We start from the raw sequence: 19,554 nt of genomic DNA on the forward strand, positions 1-19,554 counted from the left end.
TACAATGATGTATCACCTCATACCAGTCAGAATAGCCATCATTAAAAACTCTAACACACATATGTGGAATCTAGAAAAATGATACAGATGAACCTATTTCCAAGGCAGGAATAGAGACAGAGACATAGAGAATGGATCTGCAGACTCAGTGAGGGGGGCGGAGAAGGGGAGGGTGGGATGAATTGGGAGATTAGGATTGACATATATACACTACCATGTATAAAACAGATAGCTAGCGGGAACCTGCTATATAGCACAGGGAGCTCAGCTCAGTGCTCTGTGATGACCTAGATGAGTGGGATGGGCATGGGGTGGGAGGAAGTCCTAAGAGGGAGGGTATATATGCATACATATAGTTGATTCACTTCGTTGTACAGCAGAAATTAACACAACATTCTAAAGCACTTATACTCCAAAGAAAAAGCTTTTAAGTGTATACATAATAGATGCTGGAGTGGGTGTGGAGAAAAGAGAATCGTGTTACACTGTTCGTTGGAATGTAAATTGTTGCAACCACCATGAAGAACCATACTGGGGTTCCTTAAAAAATTCAAAATAGAGTTACCATACATATGATCCAGCTACTCCACTCCTGGGCATATATCCAGAAAAGATGAAAACTCAAATTTAAAAAGAGACATGCATCCCAATGTTCATAGGAGCACTATTTTCAATAGCCAAGACACAGAAGCAACCAAAAAAAGATGTCCTAGAAGAACTGTACAAAAAAGATGTTCACAACCCAGATAATCATGAAGGTGTGATCACTCCCACTCATCTAGAGCTGGACATACTGGAATGTGAAGTCAGGTGGGCCTTAGGAAGCATCACTATGAACAAAAGCTAGTGGAAGCGATGGAATTCCAGTTGAGCTATTTAAAATTCTAAAAGATGATGCTGTGAAAGTGCTACACTCAATATGTCAGCAAATTTGGAAAACTCAGCAGTGGCCACAGAACTTGAAAAGGTCAGTTTTCATTCCAATCCCAAAGAAAGGTAATGCCAAAGAATGCTCAAACTACTGCACAATTGCACTCATCTCACACACTAGTACAGTAATGCTCAAAAATTCTCCAAGCCAGGCTCCAGCAATATGTGAACTGTAAACTTCCAGATGTTCAAGCTGGTTTTAGAAAAGGCAGAGGAACCAGAGATCAAATTGCCAACATTTGCTGGATCATTGAGAAAGCAAGAGAGTTCCAGAAAAACATCTATTTCTGCTTTATTTACTATGCCAAAGCCTTTGACTGTGTGCATCACAATAAACTGTGGAAAATTCTGAAAAAGATGGGAATACCAGACCACCTGACCTGCCTCTTAAGAAACCTGTATGCAGGTCAGGAGGCAACAGTTAGAATTGGACATAGAAAAACAGACTGGTTCCAAATAGGAAAAGGAGTACGTCAAGGCTGTATACTGTCACCCTGCTTATTTAACTTATATGCGGAGTACATTATGAGAAACGCTGGGCTGGAGGAAGCACAAGCTGGAATCAAGATTGCCAGGAGAAATATCAATCACCTCAGATATGCAGATGACACCATCCTTATGGCAGAAAGTGAAGAAGCACTAAAGAGCCTCTTGATGAAAGTGAAAGAAGAGAGTGAAAAAGTTGGCTTGAAGCTCAACATTCAGAAAACTAAGACCATGGCATCCGGTCCCATCACTTCATGGCAAATAGTTGGAGAAAGAGTGGAAACAGTGGCTGACTTTATTTATTTTTTTTTTTTTTGGGCTCCAAAATCACTGCAGATGGTGATTGCAGCCATGAAATTAAAAGACGCTTGCTCCTTGGAAGGACAGTTATGACCAATCTAGACAGCATATTAAAAAGCAGAGACATTGTCAACAAAGGTCCATCTAATCAAGGCTATGGTTTTTCCAGTAGTCATGTATGGATGTGAGAGTTGGACTATAAAGAAAGCTGAGCACTGAAGAATGGATGCTTTTGAACTGTGGTGTTGGAGAAGACTCTTGAGAGTCCCTTGGACTGCAAGGAGATCCAACCAGTCCGTCCTAAAAGAGACCAGTCCTGGGTGTTCACTGGAAGAACTGATGCTGAAGCTGAAACTCCAGTACTTTGGCCACCTGATGTGGAGAGCAGACTCATTTGAAAAGCCCCTGATGCTGGGAAAGATTGAGGGCAGGAAGAGAAGGGGATGACAGAGGATGAGATGGTTGGATGGCATCACCGACACAATGGACATGGGTTTGGGTGGACTCTGGGAGTTGGTGATGGACAAGGAGGCCTGGCCCGCTGCAGTTCATGGGGTCACAAAGAGTCAGACATGGCTGAGCAACTGAACTGAACTGATTCATCATAGTCTTTCCTGATGGCTCAGATGGTAAAGAATCCACCTGTAATGTAGGAGACCTGAGTCTGATTCTGGGTTCAGAAGATCCCCTGGAGGAGGGTATGGCAACCCACTCCAGTTATCTTGCCTGGAGAATCCCCATGGACATAGGAGCCTACTGGGCTATATAGGTCACAAAGAGTTGGACATGACTGAGCAACTATGCATAGCACACAGCACATTCATCATAGGGGATTGGAATGCAAAAGCAGGAAGTCAAGAGATACCTGGAGTAACAGGCAAGTTTGGCCTTCAAATACAAAATGAAGCAGGGCAAAGGCTAACAAAAATTCTGCCAAGAGAATGCACTGGTCATAGCAAACACCCTTTTTCAACAACGTAAGAGACAGCTTTACACATGGACATCACCAAATGGTCAATACTGAAATCAGACTGATTACATTCTTTGTAGCCGAAGATGGAGAAGCTGTATACAGTCGGAAAAAACAAGACCTGGAGCTGACTGTGGCTCAGATCACCAGTTTCTCATAGCAAAATTCAGGCTTACACTAAAGAAAGTGGGGAAAACCACGAGGCTAGTCAGATACAACTTAAATCCCCATGAATATACAGTGAAGGTGACGAACACATTCAAAGGATTAGATCTAGTAAACAGAGTGCCTGAAGAATATGGACAAAGTAACAACATACAGGAGGCAGTGAACAAAACCATGCCAAAGAAAAGGAAAGGCAAGAAGGCACAGTGGTTGTCTGAGGAGGCTTTACAAATAGCTGAGGAAAGAAGAAAAGCAAAAAGTTAGGGAGAAAGGGAAACATACATCCAACTAAACACAGAGTTCCAGAGAATAGCAAGGAGAGATAAGAAGGTCTTCTTCAGTGAACAATGCAAAGAGACAGAGGAAAACAACAGAAAGGGAAGACTGGAGATCTCTTCAAGAAAATTGGAAATATCAAAGGAACATTTCATCCAAAGATGGGCACAATAAAGGACCGAAATGGTAAAGACCTAATAGAAGCTGAAGAGATCAAGAAGTGATGGAAAGAATACACAGAAGAACTGTACAAAAAGGATCTTAATGACCCAGATCTTAATAACCACAATGGTATAGTCTCTCACTCAGAGCCAGACATTTTGGAGTGTGAAGTCAAGTGGGCCTTAGGAAGCACTCCTGCCAATAAAGTTAGGGGATGTGATGGAATTTCAGCAGAGCTATTTAAAATCCTAAATGATGATGCTATTAAAGTGCTGTACTCAATATGTCAGCAAATTTGGAAAATGAAGCAGTGGCCACAGGACTAGAAAAGGTCAATCCTCTTTCCAAGTCCCAAGAAGGGCAGTACTAAAGAATGTTCAAACCACTGGACAATTACACTCATCTCCAACGCTAGTAAGGTTATGCTCAAAATACTCCAAGCTAGGCTTCAGCATTATGTGAACTGAGAACTTCCAGATGTTCAAGCTGGGTTTAGAAAAGGCAGAGGAGCAAAAGATCAAATTGCCAACATTCACTGAATCAAAGAGAAAGTAAGGGAATTCCAGAAAAACATCTACCTCTGTTTCACTGACTATGCTAAAGTATTAAAAAACTAAGATAATGGCATCCAGTCCCATTATTCACAGCAAGTAAGAAGGGGAGAAGGTGGGAGCAGTGACAGATTTCCTCTTCTTGGGCTCTCTAATCACTGCAGATGGTGACTGCAGCCATGAAATTAAAAGATGATTGCTTCTTGGCAGGGAAGCCATGGTGAGCCTAGACAGTGTGTTAAAAATCAGACATCACTTTGCTGACAAAGGTCAGTAGAGTCAAGACTAAGGTCTTTCCAGTAGTCAGGCACAGATGTGAAAGCTGGACAATAAAGAAGGCAGAGAACTGAAGAATTGATGCTTTTGAACTGTGGTACTGGAGAAGACTCTTGAGAGTCCCTTGGAAAGCAAGGAGATCAAACTAGTCAATCTTGAAGAAAATCAACCTTGAATACTCTTTGGAAGGACTGATGTTGAAGCTGAAGTTCCAACACTTTGGCCACTTGACACGAACAGCCAACTCACTGGAAAAGACCCTGATGTTGGTAAAGATTGAAGACAGAAGAGGGTGACAGAGGATGAGATGGTTAGATGGCATCACCGATTCAATGAACATGAACTTGGCTAAACTATGGAAGATGGTGAGGGACAGGGAATCTGGGCGTGCTGCAGCCCACAGGTTCACAAAGAGTCATACACGACTTGGTGACTAAACAACAACAACAACAACAGCACACATAGTTATATTTCTCAGCCATAAAAAAGATTGAAAATCTACCATTTGCAGCAACATGGATGGACTTAGAGAATATTATGCTCGGTGAAATAAGTCAGACAGAGAAAGACAAATATCATATGATATCACTTACATGTGGAATATATAAAAATGATATAAAGGAACTTATTTACAAAACAGAAACATACACACAGGCTTTGAAAACAAACTTACAGTTATCAAAGGGGGAAGGGGGAGATAAATTAGGAGTTTGGGATCAACAGATGAAAGGTTGTTGCTGAGCCATGAAAAACACTGGGATTCTTGGCCTCCAGAGGAGAGGAATTCAATCCAGGGCCAGTGACAAGGCTTGATCGCTCAGAGCTTTTGTGTGCTAAGTTTTACTAAAGTATAAAAGAGATAGAGAAAGCTTCTGACATAGACATCAGAAGCAGGCAGAAAGAGTGCCCCCCTGTTAGCCTTTAGCAGTATGTTATATACTTGTCAGCAAGCAGTTAAATAGAGAAAGGAAATGTATCAAAACTCAGAGTGGCACCAGGCCCCTCACCCACAACATGCATTTTGAGATAACACTGGCACAAGGTGAGTCATCCTGGGCCATAAAACGATTGACATGAATCTTGAAGAAAGGCAGGTTTCCAGGTAAATATATAATTTCATTAACATAGATTAGGAGAACAATATATGAGTAAAACATACTGGTTTGCTGAACCATTATCAGTTCTGAGGTACTGAGTCTTAAGAAAGACAGAGTCTACAGTAAATACATAGATCAGTAACATACCTTAAGGAAACCATTTCCATAAGAAAAAAGCATTGGTTAGCTCAAGGTTGGAGAAAAGTTAAGATTAGGTGGAACCAGGTGCCATCATGGCAACACAAAAGTTTAAGAGAACCCTCCTTTTAATTTTGTATAGAGAAGGGAAAATTTCCTTCTGCCACTTAAGAGAGAGAGAAAAAATATCTGACATTTGCAGCCTATTATACTCCATTTGTAGACTCCTGGCTTTATTGCCTGCTACCCACTCATAGATACACACTACTATATATAAAGTAGATAACCAACAAGGACCTACTATATATATATAGCACAGGGAACTATGTTGAAATATGTTCAATATCTATAATGGGAAAGAATATATATATATATATATATATATATATAATATATGTAACGGAACCAATTTTGCTGTACACCTAAAACCTACACACATAATAATTCAAGTATACATCAATAAAAAAGTATTCTTCCTGTCTTTAGATTTGGAAGGGGTTGACTGTAATCTATCTCGGCATGATTTCTTTGGGTTTATACTATTTATAACTCACTCAGCTTCCCTGGTGGTTCAGCTGATAAAGAATGCACCTGCAATGTGGGAGACCTGGGTTTGATCCCTGGGTTGGGAAGATCCCCTGGAGAAGGGAAAGGCTACCCACCCCAGTATTCTGGCCTGGAGAATTCCATGGACTGTATAGTCCATGGGGTTGCAAAGAGTCAGGCATGACTGAGCAACTTTCACTTTCACTTTGGGGCTTCCTTGATAGCTCAGTTGGTAAAGAATCCATTTGCAATGTAGGAGACCCCAGTTCGACTCCAGGGTCAGGAAGATCCACTGGAGAAGGGATAGGTTACCTACTCCAGTGTTCTTGGTCTTCCCTTGTAGCTCAGCAGGTAAAGACTCTGCCTGCAATGCAGGAGACCTGGGTTTGATCCATGGGTTGGGAAGATCCCCTGGAGATGGGAAAGGATACCCACTCTAGTATTCTGGCCTAGAGAATTTCACAGACTGTATAGTCCATGCGGTTGCAGAGTCGGACACGACTAAGCAACTTTCACTTTCAGCTTCTTGACTCTGTGGGCTTGTTTTGGCCAAATTTGAGAATATTTAAACAATTATTTCTTTAAGTAATTCTCTTCTTCTGAGACTCTGATTTACACAAATATTAGATCTTTTACTGTAATTCCACTTATCACTGTTCATTTTTCAGTATTTTCTGTTACTGAGACTAGATAATTTCTGTTTTTCTTTCTCTAGGTTCAAAATTATTTTCTCTGCTGTCTCCAATCTGCAGTTTAACCCATCCTTTGTGTATTTTATTTCAGTTATTGTATCTCTTAATTCTTAATTTCTATTTATTCTTCTTTGTATATTAGATCTCTTTGCTAAGACTTTCTGTTTTTAATTTGCATTAAGAATGTTCAGGGAATTCCCTAGCAGTCCAGTGGTTAGTACTTGATGCTTTCACTGCCAAGGGTCTGGATTCAGTCCCTGATTGGAGAAATAAGATCCCACAAGCCAAGCAGCGTGGCTAAAAATAAAAAAAATAGAAAGAAGAAAAACAATGTTCAAAATTGTTTGTTAAAGCATTTCTCTCTCTTGGCTGCTCTGAAATCCTTAGCAGGTAATTTAATCAGTTGTGTTACAATGATTTCATTTTCTATTGATAACACAAATCTATTGATTTTCTTTATTCAGTTTGAAATCTTTCTGGTTCTCGGTATAATGAGGGATTTTCAATTCAAACCTTGATATTTTGGGTATCATTTTAAGAGACTCTGGATCTTATTTAAATTTTGTGTTTTAGTAGGTCTTTTCTGTTGACAATCTGGTGGGTGAAGGAGGATGCTGTCTCTTTACTGCCAAGTGGGAGTAGAAGTCCTAGCTTCCCACCTGGCTATGTCTGTCACCTCCACAGCAGGTGTAGGTGGCATACCTTCTTATAGTATGGCAAAGGTAGAATTCCAGGTTCTTCATTTGGCCTTTGTTGGTTGGGGCAAGAGTAGGTTATAGTTTTTCTATAGTGTCTGGCTGGAGTAGAACGGTTATTATCTAAACACCTTCTGTATTGCTAGGTTGTTCCTTTGGGTACTTTGGCTAGAGAAAACCAAAATACTTGGTTTTCTTGGCCTGTAGCTGTTGGAATTTCTGGGCTGTGAGCTTGTCCTGTACCCAGCAAGGGATATGTAAAACACAGGGAAAACCCAGAGAACTCACTACTGCTTCATTCCTTGGAGCACAAGGCTCTTAGCCAATCTGTCACCTCTTCACCTTCTAGAGCATCTTGTGCTTTTTAATATAGAATATCCTGAGCTTTTAGTTTTAATTAGCAGGAGGAATAGGTAAAAATACATCTACTCCATCTTCCCATAAGCAAAAATCTAGTTGGTTCTTTTGAATGTACTAATTTGACCATATTACTCTGGAGCTTAAAACATCTCAATGGCTCTAATTACCTACAAGATCAAATCTCAAAACAAAAACCACACTGAGGAGGAGAGACTGTATCAGATACATCTCTACATTCCTGAAGTTCAGCATGGATAAGTAAAAGTTACTCTGAATGCTTAATGATTAAAGAATTTGGGCTTAAGTTAATGTATTTCCCATACAAATATGTATTCTGGTGAATTATGCACTTTCTCAAAGACTGTTCCACAGCCAAAAGTATGACGTGCTTGCACAGACATTTTTGTTCTGAGTCAAAGCTTTCAGAGAACTGTCAAAGCTAGAACCACATTTACCTTCTACAGGTAGCCGCCGCCGTATGGCCAGGCGTTCCATTTTCCGCTGTGTCTCTGCCAGACTGAAAAGAACCCCGTATACATATTGACGAGCTGACCGGAACAGGATGGCAGCTGGAGGAAGCTCCATGTTACACTCATCTTCAATACATACAGGAATCTTAATCTCACCCTAAAAAGAAAATGGTTCAGGACAAAGGAGAAAATGAGTTACCTCAAGGTTTGGAATTGAGCTGAGAAGAACAAGTAATGAACTGTAGCCTAGCTATTAAATTTTCTACTTTTATTTAGACAAGATTTCAGACTAAAAAGAAGTTGTAAGAGCCCAGCTGAGTATTAGACAGCTTAGATGCCCATCAGCAGACAAATGGATAAGGAAGCTATGGTACATATACACAATGGAATATTACTCAGCCATTAAAAAGAATTCATTTGAATCAGTTCTAATGAGATGGATGAAATTGGAGCCCATTATACAGAGTGAAGTAAGCCAGAAAGATAAAGACCAATACAGTATACTAACACATATATATGGAATTTTAAAAGATGGTAACAATAACCCAATATGCAAAACAGAAAAAGCTATTCCATTTTTAAAGTCTCTGCTATGATTAACTACAGCTGACTAAATGGGGAAAATTCATCTTAGACATTCTGCTGGGGAATGGATTTGTATGGTAAGGCTAGAGGAGGGGAATAGAGGGACAGGGAGAGGTAAAGACCAAGGGTATAATGCCTTTTCTTAGAGTGTGTTCATCCATAGACCAGAATTTACACATGTGGTTCATTGTCTTCTCCAAAATCTCACAATTACCCTTCTCCTCTAGGCCTCATTTCCTGCACAGTCCCATCTTTTGCTGGTCTCACCTCACTAGAGACCCTTGACACATGAAGGGCCCTAGCACACTTGGTCTCCTTTGATCTCCTTTCAGATACAAAGATCAGACTTTTCTCTGGTAACCTACAGCCCTAGGAAGTTGAAATACAGTGTTGAGAGCAGGGAGATAGGTAAGTGTCAATGTGTTCTCTTACCTTAGTGAGGACATGGTAGATATATGGATACATAAGACCCCTTCGATGTCTGTGTTCAGCAACCCTCAAGACTTCTGGAGCTACTGGAGGTAAGGGTGGAATGGTGATGTCCATATGGTTCCTTGTAGACATAGATAGCAGAGATGGGATGTGGGGCTCACCATCACCCAGGCTGGCATTTGAAACTCCAGCATTAATGGGCTCTACCCAAGACCCTCTGTCACCATTTGGATCCTCCCAACCAGGCTGCTGCTGAAGTGTTTCTGTGATGCGACTAAAAGGTTTAAAAAGATAAGTGTGGAAGACAGAAAGGAGGTTAATAAAGATATTTCAACTCAAGATGTCTATTCTGATTACAAGGAATCTTACAAACCCTCTAGAAGCCAGGACACTGGGTTAGTACTGGATCTGATACCATTCCTCTCAGTGGCCATCACTATCTTCCTAGCTTCTTTCTTCAGATATAAACCAAAGCAATCAAAAGTCATAGGCTCCATTCTGAGTCCTTTATACCTTATAAAAGTCATGTTTAAAGTCTGCTTATGTTCTAAGGAAATAACTACAATTAAAACCTCAAACTAGCTCTGTCTTCCAGGAATAATCTGCTTGGAGGAATAATCTAGGAAAAATGAGATTATACAAAATCCCACTGTTTTGATCCTCAGAACCCCTTTTTTAGTTACCAAGCAATATAACTGCATATTCAACTGTTCTAATATTTCAACTCTATAAAACCTTTCAATTTTTTTTTATGTTCAATCTACTCCTCTTCACAAACTGAGAGATGACAGACATGATACATAGCACACCCCTACCAGGGCTTCCCTAGCCAGCTGCTATGCTGTCTTCTACCTCAGTGGCCTGGGTATCTGAAAATTACTACCTGTACAGGGTCCAAGTGATCATGAAGTGACAAAACACAGAGTTTTGCTACTTCACTTAAGTGCAAAGAGTCACAGAAAAAAGCCAGGAACATACACTTTCCCACATTCCCTACCTACGTTAACAGAAAAAGAATACAGATACTTCAGAAATCTATTCCCTGGGGTGCCTGTATAGCTACTTACTCAGAGCTGGCTCCTTCTGGCTCATCACCATCAGAGGAAGAGGAGTGGGAAGAGTCTGGTCCCAAAGGAGTTGAGGCTTTGGAAGTAAGGTAATTGGGAAACTGGGATGCAGAGGAATCATAAGAGATAGCCCAATTGGCAAAGGGGCTGTCCTGCAGCATGGAATCCTCAGAAAAACCATGGGATTCCCCCAAAGCATGGGGGGAGAAGAGAAGAGAGGAGTTGGGTCCCACTGGGAATGGTGGTGGATATTTCATTCTCTGGGGCACGTGGTGAGAAAACTAAAGGACGAAACAGACACAAAAGCTATTTATTTAACATTTTACCAGGCTCCAAGATGGTTCCCCCAAAGGTTGTGACACAGTGGATGAGGCCAGTAGCTAGAATTGTTGGGATACAAAGAACATATGAGAATAACAAGAAATAATTCAAACAGTGATGTATGGACAGAACCCCTCAAAGGCAGGACAATGGACCAATATATGTCTCCTAGAGTCATTCTTTCAATATTAGCTAATCTACATTCACGATGACCTAGTGGTTGCTGATTTGAATGTTTTCTTTAGAGTCTGCCAGCCTCAAGTTGAGAATATGACATAGGTATATACAACCTTGACATTCTGATAATACTGAATCACCTGAACTCCTTAACTCAGATTATAAAAATTGGGAAACAATCCTAGTCTAATGCTATCAAATGGTCTCAAGCTTCTTAAAAGATACTTACCATTGGCTTCCCAGCAGAGATAGTGCCCATTTGATTTCGTGGAATGGGAGGATTTCCAAGGCGATTATTTTGAAAACCTGAAGCAGAGAGAAACGGCTATCTCCTTTAGTCAATCCTAATAATTCTACCCTGCTACATTCTGGTAACCTCATATCACCTGAGAAATTATTATGAATATATGAGTTACAACTTACTGAACAGCTACTATAAGCTACACTAAGAACCTTACATAAATTATTTCCTCTGATAACAACTCTATTAAGGAAGTATCATGAGCTACATTTCATGTAAATGTGACTTGCAAAGATCACATAGTGAGTACATAACAGAGGTAAAACTCAAATTCAGGCCTGACCCCACAGACGGGGCAATTTTACATATACCAGGCCACAACAGAGATTAGCACCAGAAGAAGTCTAAGCTAAGGAAATGGCATTGGACCCCATCTAAAATTCAAGAAATGAAGGCCCTGTTTGATGTCACCTCTCTTATTACATGGAAATCAAAAGGCAAATGTCTATCAAATAGGAATAACTTATAGGAGGGTGCAATAAAAATAAGTGATTTCACTCTGTCCCAGGAGTTCTGAGAGACTCAGTTTCTTCTACATAAAGAGCAGCCTGGGGTCAGATAGAAGCCTTACCTAGAAAGGAGGAGGGCCCCACTGGCAGCGAAGAGAGTTTGGTTGTGACTGAATAGTACTCAACCGCTTTCTTGAATCGTTCTATTTTATCTTCTGTCCTGGACTGGATATAGGAATATCAGATGTTCAGAAGGAGAAATAACATGAGTGTGCCTTTTTCATGCAATTTTATAATTTCAGATTCAAAACAGTGGCAGAAATCAAATGTTTAAAAAAACCCAAGAGAGCAATTTTTTATGCTGCAGAAAAGATTAGGTAGGGAGAGAATATTATAGAACATAAAAGCTCAAATACTTAAAAAAATTGTTTAAAAAGTCTACTCACATTTTGTGCTATTCTAAAGTGCTCACATGATCGTTAGAAAAAATAAATAAAGATAGGAGGAAAAAAAACTACACGGTACCATCACCCAAAGATATTTTGATGTGTTTACTCCCACTGATTTTTTTTTTCTCCCACTGATTTTTAAAATTCATTTTCTGGGGGTTGAAGTACAGCTAGTCTAAACTCGAACAAATTTTTGGCCAACCCAACATTTATTTTTTTCTATAATTGATACCATACTCTATGTATAATTTCAAGTCTTGCTTTTATTATACTACAAGATAATTTTGAATGGCTGAATATTTTATCATTGTAAGTGTATCATAAATTATTTAACTACTTCTCTAATACCCAACATCTCAGTTATTTCTCACATTTGGCTATTATAAATTACACAACAAAGAACATGTATATACATATAAGTTTTTCTGGATTTCAAATTATGTCCTCAGGAAAATGTCCCCAGAGTGGAATTACTGGTTCAAAAGGTATGAACATTACAACCAAAACCACTTAAACATAAAGAAAATCCATAATGTGAAATCACTATTTATCCTCCAGAATGGTTAAAATTTAAGATTATAAATATCTAGCCCTGGCAAGGATATGGAGTGATTGGAAGTCCAATACACTGCTTGTAGGAATATATATTGGTAGAGCTGAAAAACAGTTTGGGAGTTTCTTATTATGCTAAACATATATTTGCCATATGGCACAGCAATCCTACTCTTAAGTATTTATCCAGGAAAAATAAGTACATATGTCCACCAAAAATATAAACAAGAATACTAACAACAGCTTTACTTAAGAGCACCAAACTAGAAATAATTCTATCAACAGAAGAATGGATAAATTATGATATATACATATGATAAAAAAAACTGTACAGTAATAAAGAACAAAGGACTGATACATGCAACAATATGGACTAATATCAGACATAATGAGTGAAAGAAGAAACAAACAAAAGAGTACATACGCACAACTGCACTCATCTCACGCGCTAGTAAAGTAATGCTAAAAATTCTCCAAGCCAGGCTTTAACAGTACATGAAGCATGAACTTCTAGATGTTCAAGCTGGATTTAGAAAAGGCAGAGGAACCAGAGATCAAATTGCCAACATTTGCTGGATCATCAAAAAAGCAAAAGAGATCCAGAAAACTATCAACTTCTGCTTTATTGACTATGCCAAAGTCTTTGATTGTGTGGACCACATCAAACTCTGGAAAATTCTTAAAGAGATGGAAATACCAGACCACCTGACCTGCCTCTTGAGAAATCTGTATGCAGGTCAGGAAGCAACAGTTAGAACTGGACATGGAACAACAGACTGGTTCCAAATAGGAAAAGGAGAACGTCAAGGCTGTATATTGTCACCCTGCTTATTTAACTTAAATGCAGAGTACATCATGAGAAACGCTGGTCTGGATGAAGCACACGCTGGAATCAAGATTGCTGGGAGAAATATCAATCACCTCAGATATGCAGATGACACCATCCTTATGGCAGAAAGTGAAGAAGAACTAAAGAGTTTTTTGATGAAAGTGAAAAAGGAGAGTGAAAAAGTTAGCTTAAAACTCAACATTCAGAAAACTAAGATCATGGCATCTGGTCCCATCACTTCATGGCAAATAGATGGGGAAAAAAAGGAAACAGTGATAGACTTTATTTTCTTGGGCTCCAAAATCACTGCAGATGGTGGCTATAGCCATGACATTAAAGGATGCTTGCTCCTTGGAAGAAAAGTTATGACCAACCTAGACAGCACATCATAAAGCAGAGAATTACTTTGCCAACAAAGGTCCATCTAGTCAAAGCTATGGTTTTTCCAGTAGTCATGTATGGATGTGAGAGTTGGACTATAAAGAAAGCTGAGAACCAAAGAATTGATGCTTTTGAACTGTGGTGTTGGAGAAGACTCTTGAGAGTCCCTTGGACTGTGAGGAGATCCAACCAGTCCATCCTAAAGGAGACCAGCCCTGAGTGTTCATTGGAAGGACTGATGTTGAAACTGAAACTCCAATACTTTGGCCACCTGATGCGACTCATTTGAAAAGACCCTGATGCTGGGAAAGATTGAAGGCAGGAGGAGAAGGGGACAACAGAGGATGAGATGATTGGATGGCATCACCGCCTCAATGGACATGAGTTTGAGTACACTCCGGGAGTTGGCAATGGACAGGGAAGCCTGGCGTGCTGTAGTCCATGGGGTTGCAAAGAGTTGGAAATGACTGAGTGACTGAATTGACTGAACTGAAAGTCCAAGTAGAAGTGAAACTTGGGCTTCCCAGGTGGCACTAGTGGTAAAGAACCTGCCTGCCAATGCAGGAAACATAAGAGACCTGGGTTCCATCCCTGGGTTGGGAAGATCTCCTGGAGGAGAGCATGGCAACCCACTCCAGTATTCTTGCCTGGAGAATCTGATGGACAGAGGAGACTGGCAGGCTAAAGTCCACAGGGTCGCACAGAGTCAGACACTACTGAAGTGACTTAGCAAACATGCACAGAAGTGAAACTGACTTATGGCAACAGAAAATACCGTTTATCTCTGTGGGCTTGGGGATGATTGGGAAGGAGGTTTTCCAATGTAAGTTTTAAATCCTCTTGAATATAATTTATGACCTTTATAAATTTCATCAAATAGAATGTAAGATATGAAAGTCATTTCTAATTATAAATAATGTTCTAATAAGTATATTTTTACATGTTTCTTGGGTTATTTCATAGGAGACATTTTTAGAAGTGGAATTACTAGGTTCAAGGATATGGTCATTTTCATAGACTCTTGACACATGATATAAACCTCTTTCAGAAGCAGATGTCTCAAGTTATACTCTCATCATCAATGCATGTGTGCTAAGTAACTTCAGTTGTGTCTGACTCTTTGGGACCCCATGGACTGTAGCCCACCAGGCTCCTCTATCCATGAGATTCTCCAGCAAGAATACTGGAATGGGTTTCCCTCCTCTCATCAATGCATGAGAGTATGCAATTTACCATATAGTTCCAGTGTTGAATATTTTCAACAAAAAATATCTCCTAACTGTAAACACTTTACTTTTTGTAGGAAAAATAAAAAGATATAATAAAAAAGGAAAAAATAAGCAGTTATAATCTTATCTCTCAGAGTTTGTAACTGTTAATACTCTAGGATCTACCAAGCATTCCAGATCTCTTTTATTTGCATGCATGCTGGCACACAGATGGCCTTTCTTGGTGGCTCAATTGGTAGAGAATCTGTCTGCAATGCAGGAGACCAGGGTTTAATCCCTGGGTCGGGAAGATTCCCTGGAGAAGGAAATGGCAACCCACTCCAATATTCTTGCCTGGATGGACAGAGAAGCCTGATGGGGCTACAGTCCATGGGGTCGCAAAGAGTTGGACATGACTAAGCGACTAAAATACCAGGCACACAAATAAAGATATTAAGATGTCCAGGTCATCTAGCCTCACTTTAGATACACAAGCCATACACAGAACCTTCCTTAATATCTCTACCTCTGTACCCTCATCCCTTCCCCAGTGACCAATGTAACCAGTTCGGTATGTGTCCTGTCATAACTTTCGCTGTTTACACACACACACATATATATGTACATAAATAGAGTTTTGTTGTTTTCACATAAGTGGAATTGTATATTGTTTTTCAAACTGCTTTTTGCATTTAACAGTATGTCTTATAAACTATTATGCGTCAGTGAGTATATATCTATGACCCAATACCCTGAAATACTGAATTACATGTATTTCCCTCAGTGTCCCACTCTTCTCTGTGCCCCAAAAGCTAAACATTTACTTTTCCTTCAAGGGGCACCAATTCTATGAAATCTTTCATTCTATGAAATCTTTCATTCTATGAAAACTTTATTGTTTTTTCCTTTGTTGTTTGCTTCAACCTTCCCCATTAACCTCAAGTTCTGTGAGGACAAAGAATGGTTTATTCATACTTATATTCTGCTAACATGGGACTTATCTATAGAAGTTTACTCAGTATTTTACATATGATCATTTTTAATTAAGCCTTACTCTTTTTGTTTTACATATTTATTTTTTAATTAATTAATTTTTTTGGCTGCACTGGTCTTCATTGCTGCACGGACATTCTCTAGTTGTGGAGCGCAGGTTTCTCATTGTGGTGACTAACCTTGATGCAGAGCACAGGCTCTAGGGTGCAGGGGCTTCAGTAGTTGTGGCACATGGGCTTAGTTGCCCTGTGGTATGTGGAATCTTCCTGGACCAGGGATTGAACCCATGTCCCCTGCATTAGCAGGTGGATTCTTAGTCACTGGACCACCATGGAAGCTCCTAACCTTTTCGTTAACAGATCCACAGAGGCCACAAGTAGCAGAGTAGAAATTCATAATTTGACGCTGTTACCTAGCAGATTTTGTATGTTTGTTTAAAAGAGTTCTGATAACTCTATAACTGTTCAAAATATTTGTGAAAATTATATAGCAACAATGAAGAATGGTTTAAGACATAATGTTAAGTGGAAAAAGCAAGTTAAAGATGACTACACTGAGATGACTAACACATAAAACATATAAAGAGGACTAGGAAATACTGCAAAGCATTTAGGATGGAATTAGAAGGAAAGTCACTATTAAACAACTTTGTTTTGTTTAGTCAAAGGGGGATTCTTATAATTAAGCTACAAAGGCAAGCAAAAGCTATAACATTAAAAATATTCAACACTCAACTGAGCATGTACAAAATTTTTCCTCCATCTACAAACAATGGAGTATTATTGCTGGTTGAGTCTCTAAGTTATGCATCCATGGACTGCAGCATGCCAGATTCCTCTGTCCTCTACTATCTCCGGGAATTTGCTCAAATTCATGTCCACTGAGTTGCTGATGCTATCTAACCATCTCATCCTCCGCCACCTCCGTCTCCTTTTGTCTTCAATCTCTCCCAGCCATCAGGGTCTTTTCCAATGAGTCATCTCTTTGTATCAGGTTTCAGCAACACTCCTTCCAATGAATAAACAGGGTTGATTTCCTTTCGGATTGACAGGTTTGATCTCCTTGCAGTCCAAGGGACTCTCAAGAGTATTCTCCAATACCACAATTCAAAAGCATCAATTCTTTGGTACTCAGCTTTATTTGTAGTCCAACTCTCATATCCATATATGACTGTTGGAAACATAGCTTTGACTATACAGACCTTTGTCTACAAAGTGATGCCTCTCCTTTTTAATTTGCTGTATAGGTTGGTCATAACTTCCCTTCCAAGGAGCAAGTGTCTTTTAATTTCATGGCTGCAATCACTGTCCATAGTGATTTTGGAGCCCAAGAAAATAAAATCTGTCACTGCTTCCACTTTTTCCCCTTCTATTTGCCATGAACTGATGGGACCAGATACCATGATCTTAGTTCTTTAATGTTGAGTTTCAAGCCAGTTCTTTCACCCTCATCAAGAGGTTCTTCAGTTCCTCTTCACTTTTTGACACTGTAGTGGTATCATCTGTATATCTGAGGTTGATATTTCTCTCAGCAATCTTGGTTCCAGCTTGTGATTCAACCAGCCCACATTTTGCATGATGCACTCTGTATATAATTAAATAAGCAGAGTGACAATATATAGCCTTGTTTTACTCCTTTCCCAATTTTGAACCAGTCAGTTGTTCCATGTCTGTTTCTAACCATTGCTTATTGCTTTCTTAGTCACTCAGTCAGGTCCAACTCTTTGCGACCCTTTGAACTGACTGTAGCCTGCCAGGCTCCTCTGTCCATGAGATTTTTCAGGCAAGAATAGTAGAGTGGGTTGCATTTCCCCCTCCAGGGGATCTTCCTAACCTAGGGAACGAACCCACGTCTCTTGCATCTCCTGCACTGCAGGCAGATTCTTTACTGGCTGAGCCATCGAGGGAAGCCCCAAGTATACTGGAGATGGGTGCCATTTCCTCCTCCAGGGGATCTTCCCTACTCAGAGATCGAACCCGTGTCTCTTACCTGCGTACAAATTTCTCAGGAGACAGGTAAGGTGGTCTGGTACAATCATCTCTTTAAGAATTTTCCAGTTTGTTGTGAGCTACATAGTCAAAGGCTTTAGCACAGTCAGTGAAGCAGAAGTAGATTTTTTTTCTGGAACTCCTTTGCTCCCTCCATGATCCAATGAATGTTGGCAATTTGATCTCTGGTTCCTCTCCCTCTTTGAAACCCAGCTTATACATGTGGAAGTTATTGGTTCCTGTACTGCTGAAGCCTAGCTTGAAGGACTTTGAATATTACCTTGCTAGCATGTGAAATAAGCATAACTGTACGGTAGTTTGAACACTCTTTGGCATTGCCTTTCCTTGGGATTGGAATGAAACTGACATTTCCAGTCCTATGGGCACAGCCGAGTTTTCCAAATTTGCTGGCACATTGAGTGAGCACTTTTAACAGCATCATCTTTTAGGATTTTAAATAGCTCAGCTGGAATTTCGTCACCTCCACTAGCTTTGTTCACAATAATGCTTCCTAAAGCCCACTGGTTCCAAATAGGAAAAGGAGTACATCAAGGCTGTATATTGTCACCCTGCTTATTTAACTTATATGCAGAGTACACCATGAGAAATGTTGGGCTGGAAGAAGCACAGGCTGGAATCAAGATTGCCGGGAGAAATATCAATAACCTCAGATATGCAGATGACACTACCCTTATGGCAGAAAGTGAACAGGAACTAAAAAGCCTTTTGATGAAAGACAAAGAGGAGAGTGAAAAGTTGGCTTAAAGCTCAACATTCATAAAACTAAGATCATGGCATCTGGTCCCATCACTTCATGGGAAATAGATAGGGAAACAGTGGAAACAGGGTCAGACTTTATTTTTCTGGGCTCCAAAATCACTGCAGATGGTGATTGCAGCCATGAAATTAAAAGACACTTACTCCTTGGAAGGAAAGTTATGACCAACCTAGACAGCATATTAAAAAGCAGAGACATTACTTTGCCAACAAAGGTCTGTCTACTCAAGGCTATGGTTTTTCCAGTGGTCACGTATGGATGTGAGAGTTGGGCTATGAAGAAAGCTGAGCACCGAAGAATTGATGCTTTTGAACTGTGGTGTTGGAGAAGACTCTTGAGAGTCCCTCGGACTGCAAGGATATCCAACCAGTCCATCCTAAAGGATATCAGTCCTGGGTGTTCATTGGAAGGACTGATGTTGAAGCTGAAACTCCAATACTTGGGCCACCTGATGCGAAGAGCTGACTCATTTGAAAAGACCCTGATGCTGGGAAAGACTGAAGGCAGGAGGAGAAGGGGACAATAGAGGATGAGTTAGCTTGATGGCATCACCGACTTGATGGACATGAATTTGAGTAAACTCTGGGAGCTGGTGATAGGCAGGGAGGCCTGGTGTGCTGCGATTCATGGGGTCACAAAGAGTCGTAGACAACTGAGCGACTGAAATGAACTGAAAGCCCACTTGACTTTATACTCCAGGATGTCTGGTTCTAGGTGAATGACCACACCATCATGATTATCCAGGTCATTAAGACATTTTTGTATAGTTGTTTTGTGTATTCTTTCCACCTCTTCTTAATCTGTTAAGTCCTTGCCGTTTCTGTCCTTTATCATGGCCATACTTGCATGTAATATTCCCTCAATTTGTCCAATTTTCTTGAAGAGATCTCTAGTCTTTCCTATTCTATTGTTTTCCTCTATTTCTTTGCA

At 40.0% G+C, this 19,554-nt stretch overlaps 1 protein-coding gene across 3 annotated transcripts in view; it reads right to left on the reverse strand.

The window, feature by feature from the left end:
• The window catches only part of FAM120C (family with sequence similarity 120C), a 140,357-nt gene that overhangs the window by 52,597 nt on the left and 68,206 nt on the right, over positions 1-19,554 (reverse strand). For all 3 annotated transcript variants that reach the window (XM_043895277.1, XM_043895278.1, XM_043895279.1), the window contains exons 5-9: positions 11,569-11,671; positions 10,926-11,002; positions 10,199-10,479; positions 9,132-9,405; positions 8,100-8,271 (exon numbers count right to left, since the gene is read on the reverse strand). In XM_043895277.1, the coding sequence (XP_043751212.1) occupies positions 8,100-8,271; positions 9,132-9,405; positions 10,199-10,479; positions 10,926-11,002; positions 11,569-11,671 (907 nt within the window). The remainder of the gene's footprint in view (positions 1-8,099; positions 8,272-9,131; positions 9,406-10,198; positions 10,480-10,925; positions 11,003-11,568; positions 11,672-19,554) is intronic.

This window comes from Cervus elaphus, chromosome X, assembly GCF_910594005.1.
Source record: "Cervus elaphus chromosome X, mCerEla1.1, whole genome shotgun sequence".
Classification (NCBI taxonomy): domain Eukaryota; kingdom Metazoa; phylum Chordata; class Mammalia; order Artiodactyla; family Cervidae; genus Cervus; species Cervus elaphus.